This window comes from Agelaius tricolor, unplaced genomic scaffold, assembly GCF_023055355.1.
Source record: "Agelaius tricolor isolate 1412-34295 unplaced genomic scaffold, bAgeTri1.0.p SCAF_1, whole genome shotgun sequence".
Taxonomy (NCBI): domain Eukaryota; kingdom Metazoa; phylum Chordata; class Aves; order Passeriformes; family Icteridae; genus Agelaius; species Agelaius tricolor.
In genome coordinates this window covers 6504428-6516661 of record NW_027269261.1, presented here as the reverse complement: position 1 = coordinate 6516661, position 12234 = coordinate 6504428, and the positions used below count along the sequence as shown (strand labels likewise).

Genomic DNA, 12234 nt, shown 5'->3' with positions numbered 1-12234 from the left:
TAACTGGCACTCCCTCTTCCATTGCTTTGACCTAACCCTCAGTAGGTAGAAAGATTATTTCAGAATTGCTGTGATGTTAGATTGTGGGGATGTGGAAAGGAAATATTTTTCATGATTGAGACCGATATGTCTAAGCACCAGAATTGGTTCACTCAGGTGAGTCTTAGGTGAGAGAAATTCCTGTGTGAGGGACTATAGGGCCATTGGCATGAAGGCTTGTGGTAACTTTTTAGGGGTTCCTGCTTTCACTGTCATTTTAACATAGATAATCGCTATCCAGTGTTTAAGGAGCAACAACAAAAAATTGTGCCGGCCATTTATTGATACCATGTCAGCCAATGTGTCTTCAGTTCCCAACAGGCAAGGCCAAATCAAATGGATCTAGAGGTAAAACAACCAAATGTATACTCAGGACAAATCACTGATATTTATTTGGCTTGGTACAACAAGATATACTTACTGCAACAAGAATACCTCCACAAATTATATCCATAATTCACTTAGGAGATGACCACACCTTCTTTACTGGTGCATTATCATGTATTTTCTTTTATCTTTTGTCCAAAGTGATTTCCAAGGCCTAAGCTCACCAGAAGGCCACCAGAAGTGACTCTTCTTAACTGCAGAACTCAGAGATGCAACAGCAGCTGTTGAGCAGCTCTTAAAAGACCTGAAATAATCCAGGAAGAGAGCATCCCTCTGACCTCCTATCCTAGGGTGGATATATCCTATTTACCTAAACATTATGAAGGGTTTTCTCAAACTTTCCTATAAAAGTGGCTCATTACTTGAGGAAAGCAGACTGCAGGTAGTCCTGGTGTGTGCCCCCTCTCTGGCTGGTGATCACAATGCCCTTCCTGGCAGCCACAGCAAATCCTCTCTAGCTTGAAGCACCTGGGAACAAGGAGGGGTTACTTCTCACCCACCAAGGGCTCTGTATGCTATCATCTGAATGTTCTTGGTTCAATTCCCTGGGAGGCTCTTTACACTATTTGCTAGGTTAGAAGCCACTTGGTCAGACTTTGGCAACTGAGCTTGTGCCTCCTTGATGGCAATTCATTAGTCCCTGATGGACATTGCTGTCAAGACAGTGGCTTCATACAGATAGAAATTCACTGAATCCATAGAAATAAATCTTTGCATTCTCCCCACGCAAATACTAGAGAGAAAAGAAATAGGCAGCATTAACAGATGTCAAATATAACAAGTGAAGGGTTTTTGAGAAAGGTCCCTTACTCCCCATGTCAGGTTGCAGCCTTGCTGTAAAAACCACCTTCTTTCTTTTTTAGAGGCTTGAAATGCACGTGTAACATGACAACTTTTGAGCAGAAGTGAAAATTAGTTGAGGGGGGGAGTTGTTTGTTATTTATAGACAAAGCTTCCCAGAAAAACTAACCAAAAGTCCTGTGTGGAATAGCAACTCCTCCAGACAGACTGTTTGAAAGAATTTTATCACAGCTCCACTCAGCTAACGTTTCAAAGCATTTCTGTGTTTATTTCTTGTGTAAAAAAACACAAAACAAAAAAATCCCAACAAAAGCACAAAAGAAGTAGCCACACACCAATGTGACTGACTTATGTGCAACAAGTGGTAGGAAACCAGAGAGATGAGGATTTGTACTGCCCACTATCACAGCATCTATTTTAAGTGAGGCCCCTCTGGGAGATTTGGGTACATTGGGCAGCAGGGTGTCAGCAGCATAAGAATCTCATTGTGCAAAGGACAAACACAAGGGGTTGTATTGACACTGCCTGATGGGGGGAAGGCACTTCTGCTCAGCAGTGACACAGCCTGCCCTGGCTACCAGAGGCAAGACAGAGAACACATGCAGTTGTCACATTTGTGGGGATTTCTGGGAGAGAAGAGCAAACAACAGCTGTGGAAAACACCAAGCACCAGCAATCTCCTCTGCCAGTGCTGCACGCCTTAAGCTGAGGTGCTGAACACCTTCAAAGGCCTGGGGGAGTGACTCCCAGCCAGGTTAGGGATGTCTGTGGAGTAGGGGAATAGGTTTTTTATGACCAATCTGCTTTTTAGAGCAGTGTCTGGGGTCGGTGTGTGGCTGGAAGCATCGTGCTGCCCGCCTGCTCCGGGAAGGGCCAGGGCAGGAAAGCTGTATTAGTGTCAGCCCAGCTGGGGATGCCTTTCCCAGGTGGATTTGGGGATGGGTGAGGAAGGGGAGGCCGGGCTCCCCGGGCAGGAGTGCCGCAGGATGTGGGGGAAGGGGCTGCCTGCCTGCCCGTGATGAGTCATGCAGGAGCCCTGCAGGACGCCGCGAGTGTGGCAGCAGAGGTGATGCCGAGCGGAACGGGAAGGAGGGCAGAGCAGCAGGAAATGGTGACAGAAAACTGCCCCGTGCAGGCACAGATGAAAGGATCAGGGCTGCACGGGGAGGTCACAGCAGAGCTCTGTGTGCAGCCTGTGACAAACGGCGTGGAGGGGCCAGGACGTGTAAATGATTAGCTGTAGGAGGAAGGGGTGGCTACAGCAGAAAAGCAAGCTATGTTGACAGTTAGTAGGGCTCTAGCAGGCTTGTTTATTTTATTAGCAGGATGGCTGGACTTGAGCCAGGATTATTTTTAGAAATGACCAAGGAATCTAAGTTAATTAGGAGAGCAATGTTCTGTCCTGTACTCCCACTCTCTTACAGGAAACATAAGAAGCAGTAACATTATAAAGGCAGGCTCCAGTGAGATCCTGCAGTGGCTGTCACATATTCCCAGGTAGAGGTGTTGCCTTGCCCTAACCAGCAGTGACTTTCAGCCCCCAACCCTGTGGAAAAGCATCAGCCAAATGTATGCTGAGGAGAGAAATGGGAGTGAGCACAAAGAGATGATACAGCAGGAAGCAGGAATGGAAAAGCTGCATTGCAAAGCAATGCAACACCTTTCACGTAGCACAGAAAGGCTCAGCTCTGTGTCCCTGCAAGGAGAAGAGGGAACAGCCTGGTTCCACTGGAAACAAGCCATGCTCTGGTCTTGCTTCACTGGCTTTGACCCACACAACTCACCTCCCTCTTCCCTGGCTCAGCCTCTAGGAATGTTTCTCACTGCTGACCTTGACTGCCTTTTTTCTGCCATCAGCTCCTGACAAGAGAGCAGCCTCACTGCAAGATGCTACAGCTTAGGTGCTTCAGAGCCTTGCATTTCTTCCTTGTTTCACCTCAGATTCCTCAGAACAAGGAAAGAGGTTTGGAAGACAGACATTCCTTAGGTAGGTGACTAAGGGTCTTTTTTTTTGGTTAGGTGTCCTGGGATCCAGGTAAAGTGGGGCTGAGTTCATTCCACATGATTGTTTACTGGCATTAAGTCATCTCCCAAAATTGCATGGCAGTACAAGCAGGATGCAATTTAAGAGTGGAATTGATACATAAGGATAACCCTAATTATCCTGACAAGATTGTGGACGGAATGTCCAGAGGCTGTTCCTTGCTTCACTCTATTGCTAAGCCATAATGGTTGTCAACCCTCCCACTTCCTCCCCCCAGCCCCCTTTAACTCCTCCCTGCTCTCAGCTTTAGCTCCCACTTGCCTTCCCACAATGACTCTGGATGCTAATCTGGTGCTTATCCCAGCTCTCTAATGAGCAGTGCCTGCAAGCTCATGCTGGAAGCCTGTCACGAGCAACACGAGGTTTCCCGGCCTTTGTCTGGGAGCACACTGGAGTAAGAGGCTCTCACACTACTCTCAGAGACCCTGGGGTTCTACCAAAGTTCTCAACTTTCACCTTCTTGGGCACTATTTTAAACACAAGACTCTGCCTTTCTGGAAGGCCCATTTGGCACCCCAGTGAAACAGAAGCTGCCAAAGCTCCTGGTCACTTTTCCTTGACCATCGTCTCTGTAGGCTGATCCCAGCCCTGTGCCCAGAGAAAACTGGGAGAAGAGTACACAGGCATGAGTGAAAAGCAGTTGTCAGAGGCTCACATCCACTTGCTGGCTGCAAAAAGGTTGTTGCTGCCATGCCACATGAGCAAAGACTCAATCTTCTTGTACCTGGAACGTGCTCTAGGCACCCAAAGTTCCTGCAAAAGGAGCTGAGGCTTGCAGAAGAAGGACTCCACTGAGCAGAGAGGGGCAAAGGCAGGAAGTCTCTGCTAAGAGCATGCTGGTGAGACTGCAGGGAAACACTGAGGCTGACAACCCAGAGAAAAGAATTAGGAAGAGATGCTTCAGTGAGACAGCCTTACCAGGAATTCAGCAATTCCTCCTGTTCAGGCTCTGAGTGTCTGTAACCCAGAGGAGAGAAAAAGCTTTCCAAACAGGTTTGGTATCAGAACAAAGATCTGGGGTGGAACCAGGCATTTGTGCTATCCTCTCTATTTTTCAGAAGAGTAACTCCCTTTGCAAACATGTGCAAAATGCTTCTTTGGGTCTTCTGCACCCTTCACCTGACCTGCCCATATGAGAAAAGCCTTTTACCTCTTAAACTTTGTTTGCCAGGTACATGCCAAGGTAGCAGAAATGCATTCTGTTCTTGGCTCCTGACCAGGAAATTTAGCAGCAGGAATATTACAGCACATTGAAAAAAAAAAGCCCCTGCATTTCTCAAGGTCATTCCTTTAGAGGTACAGTCAATTTGATTCACCTCTCCTACTCTCTGCAGTTCCCTCCTTCACCAAGAAATACTGGTAGAACAAAGGGCTGGCTGCCTGTGGCTAGCGTCCAGATTTACACTGGGGTAATTCCACAGATTTCAACACAGCCACACCAGAAAAAGGCTGGAATTTAACGCTTAGCTTATGAATCACATAGGAAACACGGACAGCGCAGCTTCAGCTATGATCCCAAGGGAGAGGCTGCTGCAAGTTGAACTAGCAGCATGGCTGAACACAGATCCCTGCAACCAAGTCCAGCCGGAAAAGTTTAACCCTTTCTCTGCGACAGTTTCACATCATCGAACTGAAAGAGCTGCTGGCAGCTGCTCTTTCTTTACAGTTCGAAAGGAACTCGCTGCTCCCAGCATCTCGGCCGAGCAGGAGGACACAGTTAAAACAGGGCTCTCCTTCTGGAGCCCTGAGGAGGGGCAGGTCTCTCTGCGCACAGGCACACACATGCTCCTCTCAGTGGGATCTGAGCGCTGTCTCTGGGACAGTGCAGAAAAAGACAGACAGACGCAAGCGTGTAACAGCAACAGCAACGCCTGCAAACCGAAGCATCCCTTTTAAAGCTGCCTCACCCCTCAAAAGCTGCAGCAAATTGAAAAGAATCGCTATCTCAAGGGTCAAGCCGGGCAGTGCAAGCACGGAATGCCCCGCGCATTCCCAAAGGCTTCCCAAAGCTTTGCACTTTGAGCGGCCAGGAGGGCCCCGGTGACTCACGCACAGCTCCGCACTCCTGCCCTGCCTGCACTCCTCAGCCCTGCCCTGGGCTACCCTTTGCCACGTCGGTGTTTCATGGGACATCTTACACCACCCTGTGCTCGCGAAGGGATGCTCTGCTTTCGAGTGGAGTGAAAATGAAAATGAAAAGCTTCAATGGAAAGCTGTTGAGGGGACGCGAAGGGGGTAACAGAAGGGGGATTGAGCCACAGCACGGGCAGCAGTTCTGCCCCACCCCAGTGCCCAGGCGTCGAGGGTGCAGGCATGGCTGGGAGGGGGCAGCAGGCAGCGGGCTTTTACCTGATGAAGGTGGTCTTCCCGGTGGAGTACTGCCCCACGAGCAGCACCATGGGCTTGTTGTCGAAGTCGGCATCCTCCAGGGCGGGCGAGTGGAACTCGTGGAACTTGTAGTGTTCTTCCAGCGGCAGCAGCTTGGTCTTGTAAAGCTTCTTCAGGCCGTCGCTGACCGTTTGGAACACCTCCGGGTCCTTCCGCCGACGGTCGTCGGTGCCCAGCCAGCTGAACATCTTGTGGCCTCCTGACGCCAGCTCCGCGACGACCACCGGGGCTGGGCTGGGCTGGCTGCGAGCGCGGGCTAGCCGCGCATCCCCCTCGGGCCGGGCGGGCCTCACTCCGCTCCGGCGCCCACCCGCAAGGGCCGTCCGCCCTCACGCCACCTGCGCCGGCGATTTCAGCCAGAAAGCGCTCCCCGCGGGAGGCTGAAGGAGCGGCTCGTCCGCGCAGCCCCGGCCCAGCGGCACCGGCGGGCGCCGCCTCCCTTCACGCCGCCGGCTCCCGGCGTGGGCATGGCGCGGAGGCCCGGCCCTCCAGGAAGGGGGCGGGCGCCGGAAGCTGGCCGTTCCTGGCGGGCGCCGCCCGTTCTTCCCGGCGGGTGAAGCCGCGCCGGGCGGCGCCATGTTGGGCAGCGGGAGGGGCCGGGTCCCGCCGCGCCCCCTGGGGGCCGTTGGAGGGAGTTTCAGCCCGGCCGCCATTTTATTTCTTTGCTCGCCTCGCTGCGAAATAGGCCTTAAAACATCTACTGAAATGATCCGTGCGAGTGCAAATCTGAGAGGCGGCCGGCTGTTCCTGAGCACTGCCGGCCTCATCGGGGTCTCCATCCTCTCACAGAACGGGTCTCTTGAAAGAGACCACAGTGGTGGTCCAAGCTCCCTGCTCAAGCAGGGTCATCCCAGAGCGTGTGGCGCAAGATTTCCATAAGATGGTTGTGGGAATACTCCAGTGAGGGAAGCTCTGCAGCCCTTTTGGGCAGTATGTTTCGTGTGTGGTCATCAGCACAATAAAGAAGTTCTTCCTTATACTCAGGTAGAATTTCCTGTGTGTAAGTTTCCTGCCCGTTGCCTCTTGTCCTATTGCTGGCACCGCTATGAAGAGCCTGGCTCCATCCCCTTCAGATATCTAAAGGGGATATCTAGATATCTAAATAGATATAAAGAATATCTTGATATCTAAAGCCCCACTTTAGATATTTACACATGTTCATGAGGTGCTTTTAGTTGTATCTTGGACTGTGCTTTCCCCAGCCCAGTGATTGGGCTGCACTGCTGCCCCTCACTTTGAGGGCTCACGGCTCTGACGGTGCTTGGAAAAGTTCTCCATCTAAGTAGGTGAGACGGGCAAATTATCTGCTGTCCCAAATTCTTTATTCCTCCAGCAATGAGGGATGACAGGACAGCCACACAGGTTTTCCAGGAGTAGCCTGAGGATCAGAAGTCCTTGGGGCTGGCCATCAGCTCCACTGCCAGGCTCTCCTCATCTCCACTGCGCAGCTGGGATAAAGCAGGATTTTATTTCTTTTTTCCTAAAATATCTCCTAAAGGCTTTTTCACTTTAGTCCATCCCATGGGTCCGAAGAATGTGGCAAGAGGCAGTTTTGGAAGCAGTCCTGCCATGTGGCAGTTCCTGCCCTTTCCCAGCCATTTCAGCCGGGAGGAGCCCAGATCTTGCATAAGCAGAGGCAGTTCTGCATTAAATCTTTTTTTTTTTTTTTCTCTATTTTTTTTCTCTACAGGAGAAGGGGACACATGGAGACTGTGTGGCCCTGTGTGCCTGAACAATGCTCCAGGTCCATTTTTATACCTTGTACTGCAGGAGAAGACACTTTCCTTGTTCTCATTGTGTGATCCTAGGCACTCATATGCTGACCCAGGAGGTGCAAGCAATGACTCCAGGGATCAGTTTTCTTTTTCTGGAAGAACATAGCAAGCTGACTGTATTTTCTGAAGATCAGACTTTTCTGCTTTCCTGCCAATGCCTAGAGCTGAAAGTGGAACTGATGTTTTGAAAGCTCCTTAAGACAAATTTCCCTCATTTCTTTAGTTTTATAAATAGAGGCTTTTGGCTTTAAGAATTTGATGATTCCTTTCCAGTGAAAACTCCTGAAAATGAAAGGCCCCATAGAATTCAACATGTTTTGGCAAGAATTACTCATTTTGTAGGAAAAGACTCGCTTTCATCTTCTAGATAGTTCTGCCATTTAAGGGCTGTGCTCCTCTGATGGCGCTCTGGCATTTCTACAGCTATATATGGAATCTCTTTGGTGCTTGCTTGTGTTATCCTCAGAGCTGAGCAAAGGCCAGGCCAGGAAGCCTTTGATTGTAAATCTCCCCAGGCCACCTTGGTGCCCTTCCTGAATGCAGCAAATGGGGAGAAAAGCAAAATTTCTGTTGTGTAGGCTGCGGGAGCTGACTGCCACAGGTATGGCAGAAGCACAGTTGTTCCCCATTTACAAGGTGAGGATATTAATCATTAAACTTCACAAGTCATAAATATGCATATCTGATGGCTAAATGGCCAAAAAAAAAAAAAAAAAAAAACAACCCAAAACTTTGCCTTGGCTGAGGAGAGTCCCTTTCCTGTGGATTCATTAACTCTGGGGCAGATCACAACAAAACATGACAGTCTTTATAGACTTTCTGTAGGTATCTCACAAGCATTGCACATTTTTGTTTATTTTTCAGTCTGTTTTCTTAGCCATTTGAGACTGACTTTCTCAACAACTATCTTTACCTTGAGGTACAGAGCTTGCCAAAAACAAAGGGAAGTAAAAATTAGGAAAGGAAATTTACAGTATAATTAGGTTTTTCTTTCTGCCAGAATCAAACTGAAAGTTTTAATCTGTTTCTATTAATTATTCCTTTTCATTTCTTAAACAGAGGTTTTCTGTTGGATAGATTGGCCTTAGTGGTGCAATCTTCAATAAGTTGTTGGGGTTTTTTTAGTAATTTACATTTTTAAAATGTAGAAACTCTCCCTTGACAGCCCTGCACAGAAGCCACTCTACTGCAGTGCTCAGAACATATTGGTGGAGTCTGCTACTGTCCTCTACTACAGAATTTCTCTTTATCTTTAAAGATATGATGGATTTAACTTTTAGTTCTGTAATTTCTCAGTCGTGTCCCTGCTTTTGGTTGCAGGGCTTGCAGTCACTTAGCTGGATGCTTGCCTTGACCAGGAGAGAGGGGCTTGCTGGAAAAGCTTCACTTCCACTTTGATGAAAGTCAGTGAGGCTGAAGTAAGTCATGAAGTATTTGCACACAGAATGAAACCTGGGGTTTTGGGGGGGAAAACACAATGTTGTAAAACGGAAACTTGTGAAATGGTGACAAATATGTTTGCTTATCTGCAGCCTTAGGTTGGACAGGTTTACTTCCTACAAAAGATCATCTGAGGATGGGGACGTTGTAGTCACAGAATCTGAAAAGATGTGGTGACTCAGACAGTTTCAAGAAGCTTGTGGGAGCAGTGTAGCTCAGTAAAATTAACTTCCTGCCAGCACAGTTACTGCCACTGTTTGTCCATTACCAAGTGTGAAACCCGAGGAGACAGTGTCAAAAGTTCAGGTGCTGATGGGTTCAACAGGGAATAACCAGGGTTGTGGGAAAGGAAAGAAGGGAGAGGAAGGCACAGCAGGTCCCTAGAATTAAACTAAATATACTAATTTGATAAGTAAGGGAGGGAGAGTTTCCTCTGCTTCAGCTGGATCAAAATTCCCAACTGCCTGCTGGTGCCATATTGCCTGTGTGGAGACATAAAATTGTCTCCAGCGTAGTCTGTTCCTTTCCTCGCTCATTGCTTTGCCTTTGCAGCTCAGAAAACTGCTGCCCTCCTCTCCTGGCCTCACTGCTCCTTCATATTCCTCTGACATATTTCTCATTACCTTCTCCTACCATTTTTCAGGTCTCTTGCTACACACTCACAAAGACACAGTCCTTTTCTCCACCCTCCCTATACTGCTTTTAGCCCCTCATTGCCTGAGGTGGAACAAGGTGCTGGTATCCAGAAGTGCCACCAAAAATGGGGAATGTGGGGCTGGATAATGTACATCCAGTGAGTGGGAATCATTCTTGCTTCCAGAGAGCTCCCTCCTTAGACCTGTTTGGCAAAGAAAGCTGCTTGTATTGCACACAGGGGACCTGACTGATGGGATGTCTGTAACAGTGCTGGAAAGAAAAATCCTCTGAGCCCTCAGCTATCCTTGCAGTGCAGAAGCTTTGTCTATAACTCTTGAATGATTTTGTCTGTCTCTATCATAGGACGTACACCTCCATCAAACTTACATAAATGTTCTTTGTAGAAATTTATATGATTAACTGATTGACAAAGTGTCATGTCCCTGTCTGTTCTGAGAAAATATAGGGGCTTTGAGATTATATCCTCTCTGAACTTTTTCTTACCTGAAAGCAGAAATCCTGTCAAAATGTATTAAGACACAGTTGAACACATCTTCCTGTTCTACCTTGCCAGTGCTTTATGGGGAGATGTGGAGTTTTGTGCTTTGAATAATCAAGTGACAAACTAAACAAGGAAACTGCTGTCCACTGAAGCAATGGGTGAGTCAAAAGGTAGCCTGCATGATGGGCTGACCTGTTCTTTCATGTCTTCCGTGGAATATTTTGCATTGAGATCTCCAGAATTTTCTGTCATTGCTCAATATGTTTTTTTTTCCCCACCTCCTGCTTCTACCACGGTGTTTGATAGGTTGGGACAGGCTCTTGGGGTTACGTATGCAAGCCATATATATATATATACCTGCACATAAATACACAGGGAGAGATAACAAATATACTATTTATGAGCAGCAGGCATCACTGCCAGCTGTCCTTTGCTGTGAGAACACACCTGGAGAAGGTAGGACATCAAATGTCAAGTGCTATGTAGAGGGATTTGGTGCTGGCATTTAGCAGTTATCTCTGGCTAGCACAGAATTAGGATTTTCCAGGGGTTTGAAGGGAGGGTAACCACGTTAAGATGAAGGCGTCCTCTGGGATCAGATGGGGGTATTAGTTACACAATGCAGCAGCTGCTGCTGTGCTGTTCTCTGGAGGTGTTGAAGGGAAAGGCAAAAGTTTGTATCAGCAAACGTGGGGAGGGTGGGTGTGATGTAAAGCAGCTAGATGAGCCACATCAGCTGCCCTGCATGTCACAGCTCCAGCTCTTCTGCCTGCCAAGTGGTTGGCAACACAGGCTGGTGTTTTAGCTAACCCAGTTTTTGTGCACCCTTGTTCTCTCACTTTTGCTGTTAAGAGTTGGTTTGGCTCATACTTGATCACTAAGTATACTGCAGAGATCAGAAATTTCATCTGTCATTAGGGGGAGTTCTGGGTAATCTGAATATCTAATGATTTGGATGCTTATGAATAGGATGTTGTAACCTTAAGTGCTAATGCACAGATCTTGGGTAAATGGGATTTTCATATTGCCACTGATTTTGATGTAGCTAGGAAAATTTCCACAGCAAAAGGATAGATATTCTTATATCTCATCCAGAGTCTTTAAAAGTGAGTCTTTGGTCAGAGAGGTATTACTTGAAGTTCTGAAAGCCATCCAGGCATTTTTGATACAGACTTTTTGTTAAGATCAGTGGCAGCAGGTTCACTGTTTGACCTTGAAAATCTCAGCACCAGAAGGTGCTCATCAACTTTTAGGTCAATAATCTAAGCACAGGAAATGCAGGGAAAGGTCATCCACCTGTCTGTATATTCATTCATTTAGTGCTTCATTAGTTCAGTGCTTCTTTTCAGGATATTTCTGTTTGCTTTAAAAGCCCACAGGAAGAGCAGGAGTCAGCCTTGAGGTTTTTTTTCTGAAATACAGCACTCTGTTTAATCAAAGACTAGAGGTTGTACCTGCGAGTGATGTTTTTATACTGTTTGTTTAGAGACTAATAAAGATTAACAAAGCCTAATAGACTCACACTATCATTTTGACTAATGACTACTAATTTCTGTAGCTAACATTCTGCTGTATTACATGAATGGTTGTAAAAATGGCCCTGCCTCGTTTGTTCTGCTCACCCTAAAATTTATTATTTTGCATGCAAACATTTACTACTCTGTTCTACACAATCAGGAGCAGCTCCTCAGTCCAGATTTGGATTGTCTTTGTTAAATCAGAAGAGCTGACCTCTGTCATCCCCAGGTTTAGTCCTCAAATTGCCCACTGTCCAAGTGTTGCCTGAGGTAAATCCTCTCATAGAATAAGAGGCTCTCAGAGAATTAATTCACGGTCCAGTTACTTTTACAAAAAGTGAAGGATTTGCCGTGGATTCTTCAGCTTCTCATTTCAAGACTTACAGATGAGGCATTTAAGATCTTGAGAAAGCTCAGGGGACATCACAGGATGCTAATGCAGAGAAAGGACTTAGATCAGATGGTAAATATGCTAACTAGGGGAGTGTGCAAAGAATAGAGAATCAAATCCATTTAACCTACTGGCTCATGGCTTCCCTCTAAAGCTTTTAACCTCTGTCTGCCACACTTGGCTGCTTTCCCTTAGAAATTTTAATTGCTGGAAGAGACATGCACACACTCTGCTCCACCTGTGCAGGAGGATTGATTCAGTCTGGCTCGGTACCATTGCTGAGTGGAGCACAGGAATATACAGCTGTCTCTGGT

At 47.3% G+C, this 12234-nt stretch overlaps 1 protein-coding gene across 1 annotated transcript in view; it reads right to left on the bottom strand.

Annotated features, from left to right (window-relative positions):
• The window catches only part of EHD3 (EH domain containing 3), a 29959-nt gene extending 23800 nt beyond the window's left edge, over positions 1 to 6159 (bottom strand). The window contains exon 1 of the mRNA XM_071421502.1: positions 5621 to 6159. Within this exon, the coding sequence (XP_071277603.1) occupies positions 5621 to 5847 (227 nt within the window). The 5' untranslated portion in view covers positions 5848 to 6159. The remainder of the gene's footprint in view (positions 1 to 5620) is intronic.
• Between the last annotated feature and the right edge of the window lie 6075 nt (positions 6160 to 12234).